This window comes from Hyperolius riggenbachi, chromosome 4, assembly GCF_040937935.1.
Source record: "Hyperolius riggenbachi isolate aHypRig1 chromosome 4, aHypRig1.pri, whole genome shotgun sequence".
Lineage (NCBI taxonomy): Eukaryota > Metazoa > Chordata > Amphibia > Anura > Hyperoliidae > Hyperolius > Hyperolius riggenbachi.
Window position 1 is genome coordinate 335,750,783 of NC_090649.1, and position 15,278 is coordinate 335,766,060.

Here is a 15,278-nt window from a genome sequence, read left to right on the forward strand (position 1 = left end):
TTTCTAAGAATAGAGAAGAATAGGCAAGAAGGGAAATGTTTTCAGTCCATGCAGGCTTCATGAATAAAAGGGTATATGTGTAAATGATATAGGTTTTTTTTATGAAGGAGCTGCAGATATTACTACTGCAATTGAGCTTGTAGTCCTAAATGAGGCAAAACAAGAGGTTTTGTCTACCACATATTGATGCTAACTGGGACACAGATTTCAATGCTGAAAGTTCAGGAGAGTCTGAAGCCATAATAAAAACGAGTTTTTACCTCCTATTTAGCTTAAAGATTATGGCCAGGGCTAAAACGCTGCATTACCGCAGCAGAACGAGGGTTTTGTAACCCCCATATCCCCAGGGCAAAAATTGGGGAGTGCTTCCTGGTAGAGGCAGAGCTTAGGGCAGTAGCTCTGCCTCTACTTGCGTTCATCCCCGCTGATCCACGACTTTCAAAGTCGTGGATTTTTGCCCTAGGACTTGTGGGTTAGAGAAAAAACTCCCATGTGGGAGTCAAGCTTGTTTGCAGTATGACGCAATTAGCACCACTGAGCAGTAGTGCAAAAGTGTAGTCAAAACAGCTTATTAAATATATACATACATACATACACACATACATATATATATATATATATATATACACATATATATACATAAATATACACACACACAGTAAGGTACACAGCAAGGGGAAAAAAAAAAAACAAAAAAAAAAAACTTTTCCCCATGTTGCTGATCCTGTGTTGCATGCCAATATATTTCACATGTATGTATAAAAATTCAACTCAATAATAAAAATATTGCGTTCTGGATTTATCAAAGAACAAAAGGTAGTATTCCAAGTGGCTTCCAAGCGGACGCCACTCTGGATGAATCCTGGGTTACGAAAAAAAGTGTTACACATACTGTATTGAGCAAAATAATCTAATAATGAAAATATAATTACAAAAATGAATGGACAAGTGCTAATCCTGAAGCAGCAGGTAACAAATTAAAAGGCAATACTGCTACAATACATACAGATTAAAAAGATTCATAAACTCAATTCAATAAGAAGTAAATGGGTCACATAAACCGGCTTTAGTACAGGTGTGGAGCTCAATGCAATGAGGAAGAGCCAGAAGTTACCTACTACCAAAGCGTAGGATGGCTAGTCATAGTCAAACAAGTAGGAAATGAACACCACAGTAATACACACTGCTGGTACAATAAATAGGGCTTATTTCCAATACACGTGCCACTAGTCTCGGATCAGAGCTGTAAGCCATAATCATCCAAATTATAACAAATAAAGGCTTGAAATATCTTTGGTTTGCATATAATCAGTCTATTTCATATATTAGTTTAACCTTTTATGTTGAATTACTGAAATAAATTAACTTTTGCACAATATTCTAATTTTTCAAACTTCACCTGTAATTATATCTGCCTGAGGTAGGGCAGGCCCTGCCATCCACAGAAGTAGGGTAAGAAAAGCTTTACGCTTAACTTTTAAATGTAAAAAGAAGAGGTACAGTAAAATGGAAGTTTTTTTTAATGAGCCACATTCTTAGCAAGCATTTTCAAGTGCTATTGAGATGCCCTGGGTGCTAAAAATCGTACTCTGTTCCATTTAAACTGTACTTACGGTAGCTCTTTAAGTTGACAAGTAAATGGGAAGCTAAACACAAATAAAACAAGAAATGCAATCCATAAAGCATACATTTGAAAAAGTCGCAAGCTGATTTAGGCGCGATGTTAAATCACGATATTACTAGCAATATCGGTAATCAACAATTTAAAATCGATAAAAGAGGTAAATTATTTAATTGCGGTAAATTTACCGATAATGTTGAACCTAACCTCTCCCTACTTTCACACAGAACCCTCTCCTGGTGGTGCCTAACCCCAAGACCCCCCTGGTGGTGCCTAACCTTAACACCTCCTGATCCCTACTACCAATAATACGATACATTTCAATTCAATTGTAGTCATCCGCTAAATAGCGTAACTGCTTTTCAATATTACGATAATTAACAATTATGCCCACATATATCGATAAAGAACAATTGCGCCCATTTTTGGCCACAACTTTTTCATCTGCTCCTACCCATAAACCCCTATCTATTCCAAAATGCTATATCCGTGTAGTATAGATGCTAAAGGTCATGCTGCATCTACCTAGCAGTACCAGTAACAAATATTTCTATTTCAGAGGTTGGCAGTGCAGAAGTATTGCAATGCTTTTCAGTGTATGCAAATGCAAGCTATTTCCATGTACCACTTTTTCTTCACATTTTCTTAGATCCCTGTGCTTTGAAACTGCATCAATATATTTTCTTAAAAACTGACAACATTTTTCAAGCAGAGTAAAAGTCAAGAAGATCAGAGAAAGTTGAACAGCACTGAAAAGTGTTAAAGGACAGAGCAGACCCCTGTCAAGACAAACATGTAAAAATCAAGAGCAAGGGCAGTGCTGTGAACACAAAGAAAAAAAAAAAAAAAAAAAAACTGTACACGGGCTGGAAATGCATTTTCTAACAGACCCAAGCAATTTTTTTTTTCATTTTTTTCCATTATAGGAACAAATTTAAATCAAGAATAAAAACAATTTTTTTTCTGATGAACTGTAACATTTTAAAAATCTGAATAATGTATCATATATACATTATTCAGATTTTTAACATGTTACAATTCATCAGAAAAAAATGTATTTTTATTCTTGAATTGAAAATTGTATAGTGTGTGGCCATCTTAAAGAGAACCCGAGGCGGGGTTCTTACATCGCAATCCCCATACAGAGGCTGGGTCTGCCTATAGAGCCCAGCCTCTGTTGCTATATAGCTTCCTCCAAAGCCCCCTCCTGCGCGCTGTGAGACCCTATTAATCACAGCCGCGCTGTCGATTATGGATGCTAATCACGCTTACCCCCTCTCGTTCGGGGCTGAATCCCCGAGGCTCAAGACACACACCAATATTTACAATCTGCGCCTGCGCAGTAGAATAAACCCGATCGGGCTCGGCCATTTCCGCTGGAGTTTGAGGGGAAGCTTGTACTCCACCTGTGCAGGAACACAGATCGTAAATATTGTTGCGCGCTACAGCTCCTACAGTGTCTGCACGCACCGCCGGGAAGTGGATTTTCTGGGGCTGTCAGTGCTGGATCCCCAAAGTTGAAGAAGACAGAGGAAGCCTCATTAGGATCCAGAGCCCCCCCCCCCCCTCCAAGGCTTCTTTTTCGCCTTACAGGTATACTTTAAGTGAGAGGCATGTTACAATGGGCATACGTTTCCTTTAAACCATACCAGTTGCCGGGCAGTCCTGTTGATCTCTTTAGGTGCAGTAATGTCTTAATCACACACCAGAAACATTTAGCTAATCTGGTCAGATTTGGATCAGAGCACCTGATCTGCATACTTGTTCAGAATCTATGGCTAAGGCCCAGTTTCACATTGGTGCATTGGAGTACCTCTTTGCAACACGGCTTACAGTACTGCAATACACCACCTACACAGCCTTGAAAGTGTGGTGGAAGCGTTGCAGTATGTTAGCGACGCAACACAGCCATAATGTGCGGTACAACTTTTTTCATTCCATTAAGTTCCAATTCTACAGAGAACCAAACGCAACATCCCACTGTAAATAAAAGTATTACAGGTGGATGATCAGCAGGACAGCCAGGCAATCTGCATTGTTCAAAAGTAAGCACATACCTCAGCATTTTGAACTTCCATTTACTTTTTTCAGCCATCATTATGCACGTTTTTGTGCTGCTTATATTCAGCACATTGCTGCACCAACATACATATACACACACACACACACACACACACACACACACACACACACACACACACCCCAATAACTGACAATGGCAGAATTTTTAAGGTATCCATACATAACAGACGTTTTTTGCTTTACTCCAAGCTCATCAGCAGAACGACCCATAAGAGAATGCGTTACTCCTTGGAAGTCTTCAACAGGTCTGTTCTCTAGAAGAATGCTGCTGGGATTGAGTAACTGATATTCAGAGCTCAAGGAAGAAGGCGATCCTGACTTATCCACCCTGCTGGAGAGCTGCTGACCTTTCTGCTGGGTGAGAGCATGAGATCGAGTGCATAAGAAGTTGATAAACTATATCCAAAGGTAGTACAGCCTGAGCCTTCAGTACGAAGACTCTGAATAGAATCAGCAGCCAATGGACAAGTTTTTGTGCTGAGTAGCACAATGAGATGAAAACAATTTTCAGCTGATGCTACTTTTATGGTGATTTAATGCACATCTATGCTGCTTCAGACTGAACCAAATGCTGAGACATTTCAGTGATCCATTTTCAAGCTCCATACGTTTCTTACATAACATTACCCCCCAAAAAAATTAATAAATATGTGTACCTCACTGACCACCCGTGGTGCCAAATTATATTTCACAAATGACCTTTACTTGGTGTAAAAATTTAGGTGGGCCCTCTCTAAAGTACTATTAAACTCTGCAGTGGCTCCATCAATGTTGGCCCCTCTAGTTCAAGGGGCCCAGGTGCGGTAGCAACCTCTGCATCCCTTATTACAACGCCACTGCATCTTAGGTTTCATCCATCAGGCTCCTCGGCACATGGGTTACATACTGTTCTCACACTGGCCCTTATGCAATTCACTTTTTCTCCTACGTGATATGATCATACCTGGTCAATAAAATGCCTTTAAACCACCAGCAAGCAAGGACATGCTCAAAATGATTATTTTTTTGGTAAAACATTTTGTTAACATTTTGAATGAAGTTTTTCATTCACCCACAACAGGGAAGAGTATAATTTGTAACATACAAAAAATATACAAACTCCCTCCCCTCGAATGCTCAGTGCCATAGTGATTTAGCAAAATATAGGCAGTCGGTCGTACCATAGAATTATACAAGAACAAGCTAAACAACCATTGGTCTATAGTTAAGCGCTCCTAGTGTACCACTTATATCTTCAAGACAGTACTAAGTGGTAAAAGTTTCCCATAAGACCATTAATTTCTTCTTGATTAAAAGTGTCTAGGATATAATTTTTCTAAGTTTTGAAAAAAGTGTTAGTGCGCTGTTCCAAAGATTGCAATGTCTGCAATCTAGGAGAAACAAGGCCGCCATTTCTTTTTTTAAGTGAGATAGTGTTGGGTGTGCGGGAGATATCCACTATTGGAAAATCACCCGTCTAGCTATTGCAATAATGATATGAAACATAGCAGAAGCCTTTTCCTTGTGATCATCGCCTTGATTATCGTAATAGTTGAAGAGACATAATTTAACTTTTTTTTGCATATTTTTGTGACAAAGGGTGTTGGCATATACAAACTCAAAATTATTTTGATAGTCCTTTCTACTTTTCCAATTGGTAAGTGCTGAAAAGTTATTTTAACTACTTAACGCTCGTCCATTGAAGGAATAAAACTGGTGCGAGCATTACGTAGAATGGACATTTATTAAATGTCCAAATAAGTGCACACATAGGATTTTTATAAAGGTCCATCATTTAGCCTTAAAGGAGTACTGTAAAGGTACGTACAGACTATAGTCGTTAGAAACGTTTGTTACCGATGTGTTCGGCCGACAACCGTTAAAAAAAAAAAAAAAAAAAAAACCAGTACAAACGATCATTAACATGGACGAACTACTTATGTCGTTGGTAACGAACGATCCATAACCCCCCAGAAAAGGCGAGGACTGCGCAGGGGGGTTTGCGACATTAAAGTAGCAAAATCCGGAAGAGAGTCGCGGCGGGGAACTGGAGCATCATTTTGTCCCGACGCGGGCACAGGACGTCTGCGGGATGCCGTTAGAAGCCCCAGGTGAGTTGAACTTTTGTTCCGGGGGTTACAGTACTACTTTATGTGGTTAAAAAGAAAATTAAAAGTTGTCTCCTGGGAGGAAAACGTTAATTGTATTTGGGCCACTGTTTTTCATATCCCAAAGTTTTAATAGACATAGGAAGTGGAAAAATTCTGCCTGCCAAGAGGACATGTTCTGGACACCACCAGCATAGGAAATTAAAAACAAACATCAGATACCTGTATACAAGGCTGTTATTTTGGCCAGGTATGATATACAATGACAGTTCAATTTACCTTTGGCTTCCACTGTTCAAGAGATCGGCCTCGTTGACACTATACACACTGCCATGCGCATTTTGGCAGTGCGTATGGTGTGCGATCTGCAAGAACACCAGAAGTGCATAGACAGCACTCCTGAGGTTCAGACAATGTGTGCTACGCAGCAGTGCAATGCACTATCGCACTGCTGCATGCATTTTTGGCAAAGCGCATCATTAATCCAATTCACTGTAATGAATGTGATCAGCTGCGCAACGCGTGACAACCTGCTTTGCCTAATGTGAACAAGGCCTAACATGGCAAAGGAAAAAAAAATCATCAGCATGGGTTAGCCTCATAATGGTTACAGCGGAAGCCATGGCAATGTCATATCTTAGTCAAGGCCTCAAATCTGACAGCTTAGGCAATTCCAACCACTTAAACTGAGAAGCATTGCTTTTCATGTACAGGATGAAAATTCAACAGGATATAAGTGTCAGTTATCACACTATAACTTAAAACTCAGATGCACAAATTGTTCTATGAATGCCTTTATGAATATACTCTTCTGGCTAAAACAGATTCCAGTTTACATAACCTCTGAATGGTACAAGTCACAAGAATGCAGATCTTAATCTGCCTGAGTGCAAAGTCTTCCCAAAACAAATCTCTTTACTACTTATCACCTGTAAAGGAGGCCACATAGACTGCTGCCTGATGTGGCACAATTCCTCTCCAATTGAGATCAATTCCTAACACACACAGCATATCTATTATCAACAGATTCCAGCAGTGAACCTACTGAAAATCAATTGAACCGAAGTGTTGCACTGGTTGCAGCAGTGCAATGCTACAGTTCGTTGATCTACCACCAATCCTGCCCCAATCCGGATCGATGTGAATCTCCAAATATATCTAAACAATAGACTTAATCAAGCTTAGGCGAAATGCTAAAAAAAATAAATCAATCAAAAAAAGAAAAAAAAGAAAATGTGATTAGACCTTTCAGTCAATAGATTTCTGACAGATTCAATTAGAATGATCAAATCTGGCTGAAATAAAACTGAAAAATCCCCAACCTAGAATTTGTTTATGTTATCAACTTGCAAGAGGTCTTAATAAGGAGGACTGGACAGTGGAGCATCATCGAGGATTCAGGACACACTGAGGTGTCACAGTACCTACTTAAAGAACAGTTTTGCTCAAGCCATATATATCGGCATGCCAGAACCGGGAAGAATAGATTGAGATGCAAACGCTACAGAAGCCAGATCTGATGGAAGGCATGGAGAGTCGCGGTACAGCGTTGTCCGGCCACGGATCAAGTGAGATTGTTCTTCCACCTCCTCTGCTGCCATTACTCTGCAAATGGGGTATGCGGGGAGGGAGAGCACCCACTAGTCACCAGAGAACATTATTATGGGGGGACGGACTACACCACTAAAGAAGTGTTATGAGAATTAAGATGTAGCAGCCTGAGTTTCTATTCAAATCAAACGTTTCTAGTGTCTGAAGAGAAAAAAAAAATGAGTAACTGTTTATACTCAATTGGTTTATATTCAAGTATATACAGTATGTGACAAATAAAATATTTCTCAGTAGGACCCACAGCTAAAAGTGTGAACTAACGCAAAACTCTGAAAAAACCAGCTATAGCAGCCTGCAAGAAACACTTAGGATTTTGCTGAAAGGCTATGTGGGGTTTATATTAGCACATTGCATATTAAAGGGATCCTAAAGTGGAACAAAGGTGGCCAGTGCAACTTAACTGGGGCTTCTTCCAGTCCCCTGCAGTCTTTCTGGCCCCTTACTGTCGTCCTGCTCTTCTCCCTTCAGCCGCTGTGCCCCTGTGAGAGCTTGGCGCCCGGCCCTGGGCTGTGTTCCTAAGGCCGGAAGTGCTCTGCACTTGCACGTTCATAAAAATTGCTACTGCGCAAAACGGGAGCCCAAATGGTGCAGTATGTCACGAGTATTGAAAAATACTTCTATAGAAATGTACTCATAAAGATGGGTTGCACCAGGGGGCAACCGACCACTTCAGGAACGTGGAGTATTTTAAAACCTGACTCCACTCAGGTTTCCCAGAAATCCTGGACTCTATCGCTCTCTTAGCAAATAACCTGCGCTCCTTAGGTAGGTGCGCAAGGCCCCCCTCCAGTGAGGACAGGGGGAATAAGGTAAAGTAGAAGGTAAAAAGGCGCCCAATGTATATAAAACACTATAAAATTAATAAAATGAGAAGGATTGATAAATGAGGTAAGCCACCTCAATCTTTCTCATTTTATTGATTTTGAAGTGCTTAAGTATTTTTGGGCGCCTCTTTACCTTCTAATGTACTGGTATGCTCCTGCTTACAGGTGCGTAATCAAGCATGTGCAGTAGTCTGCAACTGGTCACCCAACTTTGGGGGGGGGGGGGGGGGGGGGGGGGAGGGGGGGCGGCACAGTGGCTGAAGGGATGACATCACAAAGCTGGTGGATGCTAGAGATCTAGCTCTCCTCCACCTTCCATTTGAATATGCCCCATAGATTCTCAATAGGGTTTAGGTCTAGAGACATGCTTGGCCAGTCCAGCACCTTTATCGTCTGCTTTTTTCGCAAGGCAGGGGTCATGTTGAACGTGTGTTCAGGGTCGTTATGTAGGAATACTGCACTGCTGCTCAGTTTCTGAAGGGAAAGGATCATGCGCATGCTCCCAATATGTCACAGTACATGTTTACATTCATTGTTCCCTCAATGACCTGCAAAGCTCCACAGTGTCGGCAGCCCTTATGCAGCCCAAAACCATGACACTCCCATCACCATGCTTGACTGTAGGCAAGACCCACTTTTACTTCTCACCTGGTTGTTGCCGCACACTCTTGATACCATCTGAGCCGAATAAGTTTATTTTTGGTCTCATCAGACAACAGGACAAAAATTCCAGTAATCATAGTTACATAGAAGTTACTTAGTTATTTGCGTTGAAAAAAATACATACATCCGAGTTCAACCAGAAAGAGTACAACACCAGCCTCACATATCCCTGTTGATCTAGAGGAAAACTCTTACAAGGCATGGTGCAATTAGCCACAAAAGGAAAAAAAATCATCCTTCCTGACTCCAGATGGCAATTTGACAAAATCTCTGAATTAACACCACCGGGAATTACCTAGCAATGGATGTATTTTAAAGCAAGGAAAGCATCCAAGCCCCCCCCTTAAATGCAGATATAGAATTTGTCCCCCTAACTACTTCCTGTGGCAATACATTCCTTAGTCTGCTTCGTCTTAGTCTTCAAGAAACTGTTTACAGGCTTTCTTGAGCATCATCTTTACAAGAGCCATCCTTTTTGGATGACAGCCATGCAGACCAATTTGATACAGTGTGTGGCGCATGGTCTGAGCACCGACAGGCTCACCCAACATCCTCCCCCCCTTACAAAATATCTAATTAGGTAAAATTTTGACATTCTTCACTTAGGGGTGTACTCACTTTTGTTACCAGCAGTTTAGACATTAATGCCTATGTTTTAAACCGTTTTACATGCAGTACACCGGACAACTTTGCATTGTATCAAAGTGTCATATCTTCAGTGTTGTCCCATAAAAATATATTCTACAGTTACAGTATAATGAATTGTTTTTCCTTAAATACCTACATGATTAAAACGCATATGGGAACTAGCTTCCCAGACAAATCAAATAACAATGGCGGCAATTATTAACAAAAATATGGCTTCTTTGAGAATACTTACGAAGGATGACGTGTGTTATTACAAACGCAAATATAAACACTGTCAGAAAGGACAAGGATAAAATGAACATGTAAAAAAATCTGTAGTTTCTTTTCCCCACGCAGTTTCCCACCCAAGGACAGTGGTGATCAAAGCGCTCTGAAATGAGAAGCAAAATAAACAAAACAAAAATAAACTTATGGTAAATAATTAAAGTATTTTTGCACATATGAAAAAACATGCATGGGTGCCAGTGCAAGAATGAACAGTGATATTTTTAGAGATTTGGTGTGGAAAAAGGCATAGAAATCAAAAGCAGTGCAACCACAAGCTGACAGCTTAGCCACTGAATAAAATGTTAGGCGTTTACAAGTCCACATCACAGTAAAATTGCTTGTGGTATACCCATAATGAAATTAAAGCGCTCTTCTAATTACTAGTCCTGACTTGGTTTAGAACTAGCAAGCAATTCTCACAGCTCTCGTCACCTTTTTCTACAGTGTTTTGTGCAGCTTCCTACCCCATCTCTGGTATAGGTCAGGAATACCATGTAGTTTTGCACACACACTATACAATATGGCCCTGTGGTTTAAGGAAGAACAGTCCACATACAGAAAGGGCGGTGGGAGGGTGAGACTTGCAGTCTTGTGCTAAAGAAGTCTGCTGGATGGTAAGACTAAGTACAGTACAAGTATTTTTCATAACTACTTCATACTTTCAAGTGTATTAATACAGATCTAGGGTAAGCAAGGATGCAGATGCATTTTTTGTTATTTGCACAAGCTACATGGGATTTCTCTCCAGTTCTGACTGAAAACTTATTTATTCTTGGTCTTTGATTGTGGAGGAAGGACCATCCAAAAGGGTGATTTTTGTTGAACTGACTTAACCAGGCCATATGCACATACCGTACATTTTTCAGATCAATTTCTAATAAGTAGTGTTGGTCTGAAAAGTCTTGTTTGATAGACATTGAATCCATAAGCTGCATACAATCAAATTGGACATATTGGAAAAGGTCCAAGTGAGGGGTGGGGTAGGAGCAGCGGGCTTGCTCCTATCTAGACTCCTTCTGCCAGCAATCCTCTATAATAAAACTCCTGTGTCCCTGCATCACGCTGTCCCTGTGTAGCTAGGTCCGTGCTTTTTGCTACTGCGCATATGCGCAGCACGGACCCAGCCTCACAGAGACAGGAAGACGGGGCCAAGGAGCCGGGCGGGCGTGAGTGGACGGCTGGGTGTGCGGCGGGTGCAGAAACATGCAGGGGCGGTGGCGAGAATCACAGACTAAGAGTCCATTTTTAAACGGGCTTGGGTCTGCTAGTCTGCCATAAATGTGCAATATGTTAAACTGTGGTTGCTGCTGCCATCTAATGATATAGGAAGTTAATGGACAATGTAGCAAGAGGGCCTATGGGGGCTGCCATATTTATTTCCTTTTAAGCAATACCAGTTGCCTGGCTATCCTGCTGATCCTATGTCTCTAATACTTTTAGTCATAAGCCCTGGACAAGCATGCAGCATATCAGTTGTTTCTGAGATTTGACAAGATTAGCTGCATGCTTGTTCCAGGTGTGCAATTCAGACACTACTGCAGCCAAAGAGATCAGCAGAGCTGCCAGGTAACAGGTATTGTTTAAAAGAAAATAAATATGGCAGCCTCTATAATCTTCTCACTACAGTTCTTTAAATGTTTTAAACAGTAAAATCCTTTTTGTGTAGCAGTCCAGCTATCGATGCAAGATCAAGACCCCAAAGAGCTTGTTCGCATCCTATTATCAGACGTCCTATGGTTATACGTTTCATATAATGTAGACACGTTTGTACTGGAATTCTGGGAAATGTGCTCAAGCATATTTATCCCATTACCATGAAGGTTGTAACTATGCATGGATCCAGACCCACCTGTGGGGGGCTTAGTACTTAAAGGAAACCAGAGATGAAAAAAATAAAGATTTTATACATACCTGGGGCTTCCTCCAGCCCCATACGCTCTGATTGATCCCACGCCGCCGTCCACCGATGCCCACATCTACGAGAACCGGCTCCCCGCTGTTCCGTCAGTCGGAGCCAGTCTAAGCGTAAGGGAAGTGTGCTGTTTACGTATTTCTGCAGCAGCCGCTGGAGAGATACGTAGAGGGCGCACATTTCTTCTGCGTAGCTGGCTCCGATGGCCTCAGCGACGGGAGCCGGTGCTCGTAGATGCGGGCAGCGGTGGATGACGGCGTGGGATCGATCCGTGCATATGGGGCTGGAGGAAGCCCCAGGTATGTATAACAGCTTTTTCATTTTCCCAGCTATGGTACATCTCTGGTTCCCTTTAAGTATGCACAGATGCACCTGTGCTGTGGGCGGCAAAATGCACTGACTCCGACTCCTAATAAATTTAAACTGTAATTAAAATAGAAAATATGATAAAATGTTCTATTTCTCAGATAATAGTCATCATAAATAATGTATACATACAGTAATAGCTGTGCTTAGTCCACAAAAATGAAATAAACCAATCAAAATTAGTTACTTGTGCTGCTTCAATAAAGCAGTCCCCGTATTTTTAAAGTCAGATATACACATCTGATTGTGACTGTATATATGATGTGTACACAGGAATGTCTTATATATACTAAATAACATCTATGCTGTGAGTATAAAGCCTGATGTGTAGCCGTGTCACTAATAGAGATGGTCAATGAGATGGAAATAATTCTGCGTTGATGCAGATTTATGCAATGGTACGCACTCTCTTTGCTCATGAAATCAAATAATTTGATATGTTGTTAAAATTTGGTTTGGTGACTACGAATTAAATGGTACCTGAGAAGGATGAAAATAAAAGTTTTATACATACCTGGGGCTTCTTCCAGCCCCCTTCAGGCTAATCAGTCCCTTGCTGTCCACCTCCACCACCTGGATCTTCTGCTATGGTAATTCAGCCAGTCAGTGCAGTCCGGCCGCATGCCGCTTCCACAGCCAGGAGTGTTCTGCACAGGTGTAGTACGCTCCCGGGGGCGGACTGTATGCATGCGCACTATGCCAGACTGGCTCAAGTACCTGGACTCATAGCAGAAGATCCAGGTGGCGGAGGAGGACAGCGAGGGACTGATTAGCCTGAAGGGGGCTGGAAGAAGCCCCAGGTATGTATAAAACTTTAATTTCATTTGTCTCAGGTTTACTTTGTTACACAGTAGTACTATACTCTACATATGCACTCTCCACAGAGCTGCAGGGAATCCACTGAGAATGTTGTGCACATTAAACACAGAGGTGTTGTCTATCGCCCATAAACCTGGTTCAGATTGTACATGAAGAATGTGTAATACAGGAAGAATCTCCTCATTCCCCAGCAGAGTACCTGCATATCACTCTTACATGTACCCACAGTTACATTTCCTAGGGCCTGATAGATGTTCTTTGTTCCGGTCTGTAACTTTTACAAGTACTCTTACCAAGGACTAGTTTTAGTCTATGACTAAAGGGAATAAATATGGCAGTCTCCATATCCTTCGCACTTCAGTTGTCTTGTAAAATTCCTAAGCGTTGGCAGTTAGAGACGAATTTCATGTTACACACTTTCAATCAACAAGATTGTAATATGCAAATTAGAGGAGTCGGAGTCGGTGGAATCCTAAACTGAGGAGTCGGTGGATTTTTGTACCGACTCCACAGCCCTGCTCCAGCGCACCACTCTGCTCAAAGAACTATGCATGGAGCAGGGTGGTCTGGTTGCACGTGCAAGCTCAGCACGCTCCTGCTCGCATGAGGGGCGGATTAATTATCAAAAGGGGGTGGAGATGGGCGGCAATCGACTTGTGAAGCAGGTAGCAAAATCTGTGACCTGGTGGATTGTGTGATCTATTTTGTACATTTCTGCGGGCAGAAATGCGGCGAAACAGTCAGCAGTTCACTGCTGAACAGGACTCCATTCTAAAAAGGAAAAAAAAAACTGGCTTCAGAGTCTCTTTAAAATTGTTTAGCTCCTGGCCATCATGCTGATCTTTTCCAATTCACACATTTACACCTATAACAAGCTTATGGCCAGTGGAGGCAGAGTGGGGAAAAAAAAACAAAAAAAAAACACTTTATCTATGTCCTTGTTATGATTCAATATCAAACTTTTGTTCAGCTGAACATTTTGATTTTGCTTTTGGACGGACTGAGAATGTATTACAGGCAGGTTCACATTGCTTTCTGAATTCCAGCGGTCAAGAAACTTACTCCATAAACCAGGGACTAGTTCACCAAGATGCATGTTGAGATATCCGTAAAGAGTGAGTGTGTGTGTGTCTGTCTGTCTGTGTGTGTGCGTCTGTGTGTGTGCCTGTATGTGCCTGTGACTGTGTGTGTGTGTGTGTGTGTGTGTGTGTGTGTGTGTGTGTGTGTGTGTGTGTGCCTGTGCGTGTGCCTGTGCGTGTGTGTGTGCCTGTGTATACATACATACACATATATATGCATACACCATTGATTAGTTGTTTATCTGTTCTACCACTTTGCACCATTAGATATTTAACAGGATTTCAGTACAAATATTGAATGATGTTATCTAGAACTCAACTAACCAGCAGTTTCAACCAACCGGCCCAATTTGCCGACAGTACTCACGGTGGAGAAGGCCAACTTCTTAGCCTGTTTGGGGGGGTGGGGGTTGCTGTGCTTAAAGGGGAGCTTCAGCCTAAACAAGCATACTGTCATCAAGTTACATTAGTTATGTTAATTAGAATAGATAGGTAATATAATCTCTTACCCACCCTGTTTTAAAAGAACAGGCAAATGTTTGTGATTCATGGGGGCTGCCATCTTTGTCATGGGGGCTGCCATCTTTGGCATGGGGGCAGCCATCTTTTTGGTTGAAAGGTGGTGACAAGGAGCAGGAGACACAGTTCCAACTGCCCTGTGTCCTGATTACCCCTCCTAGCTGCACACGCTAGGCTTCAAATGTCAAATTCAAAATTAAAAAAAAAAAAAAAAAATTGCACCAAAACAGCAGAACGAGAACAACATCATCAGAAATCACATCATGCTTTGCACAGCATCAGGGGAAAAAAGCCCGGCAGTTTTCTTCTGTGCAGCTAAAAATGAGGCTTGTATAAGAGAAACAAAGTTCTGATGCTGTGAAACTGTTAAAGAAACACCAAGCCTTTTCAGTGCTGCTGAGTCGATTTTTAGTCCGGAGGTTCACTTTAAAGACTGGATTCTAAGGCTCCCAATGTTATATATAATAATATAATATACTTTCAGTTACTGTGTTAAGATTTATTACAGAATTTATGGAATGTATAGGAATTGATGAGCTGGATGAATAGGCACATGTAGGTAAGAGTCTCTGAGGTCGAGAGTTAACATAAATGTATTCTTTGGAATCAAGTTTTAAATGGTAAAAACACTTTCCATTTTCAATTTCTTCACTTGAATAAATGGATTTAGATTCTTTAAATTTAAGATCATACGATATTTCCCCGAGGGTTTTTTGATTAAAAATACCCTGGAGTAGTATCCCTGATGCCATTGATCCTTTGGTACATTGCAAATCACAT

At 41.3% G+C, this 15,278-nt stretch overlaps 1 protein-coding gene across 2 annotated transcripts in view; it reads right to left on the bottom strand.

The window, feature by feature from the left end:
- Positions 1 to 15,278, bottom strand: part of ZDHHC14 (zinc finger DHHC-type palmitoyltransferase 14) — a 128,091-nt gene that overhangs the window by 31,817 nt on the left and 80,996 nt on the right. For both annotated transcript variants that reach the window (XM_068231864.1, XM_068231863.1), the window contains exon 5: positions 9,769 to 9,906. In XM_068231864.1, coding sequence (XP_068087965.1) covers positions 9,769 to 9,906 — 138 coding nt within the window. The remainder of the gene's footprint in view (positions 1 to 9,768; positions 9,907 to 15,278) is intronic.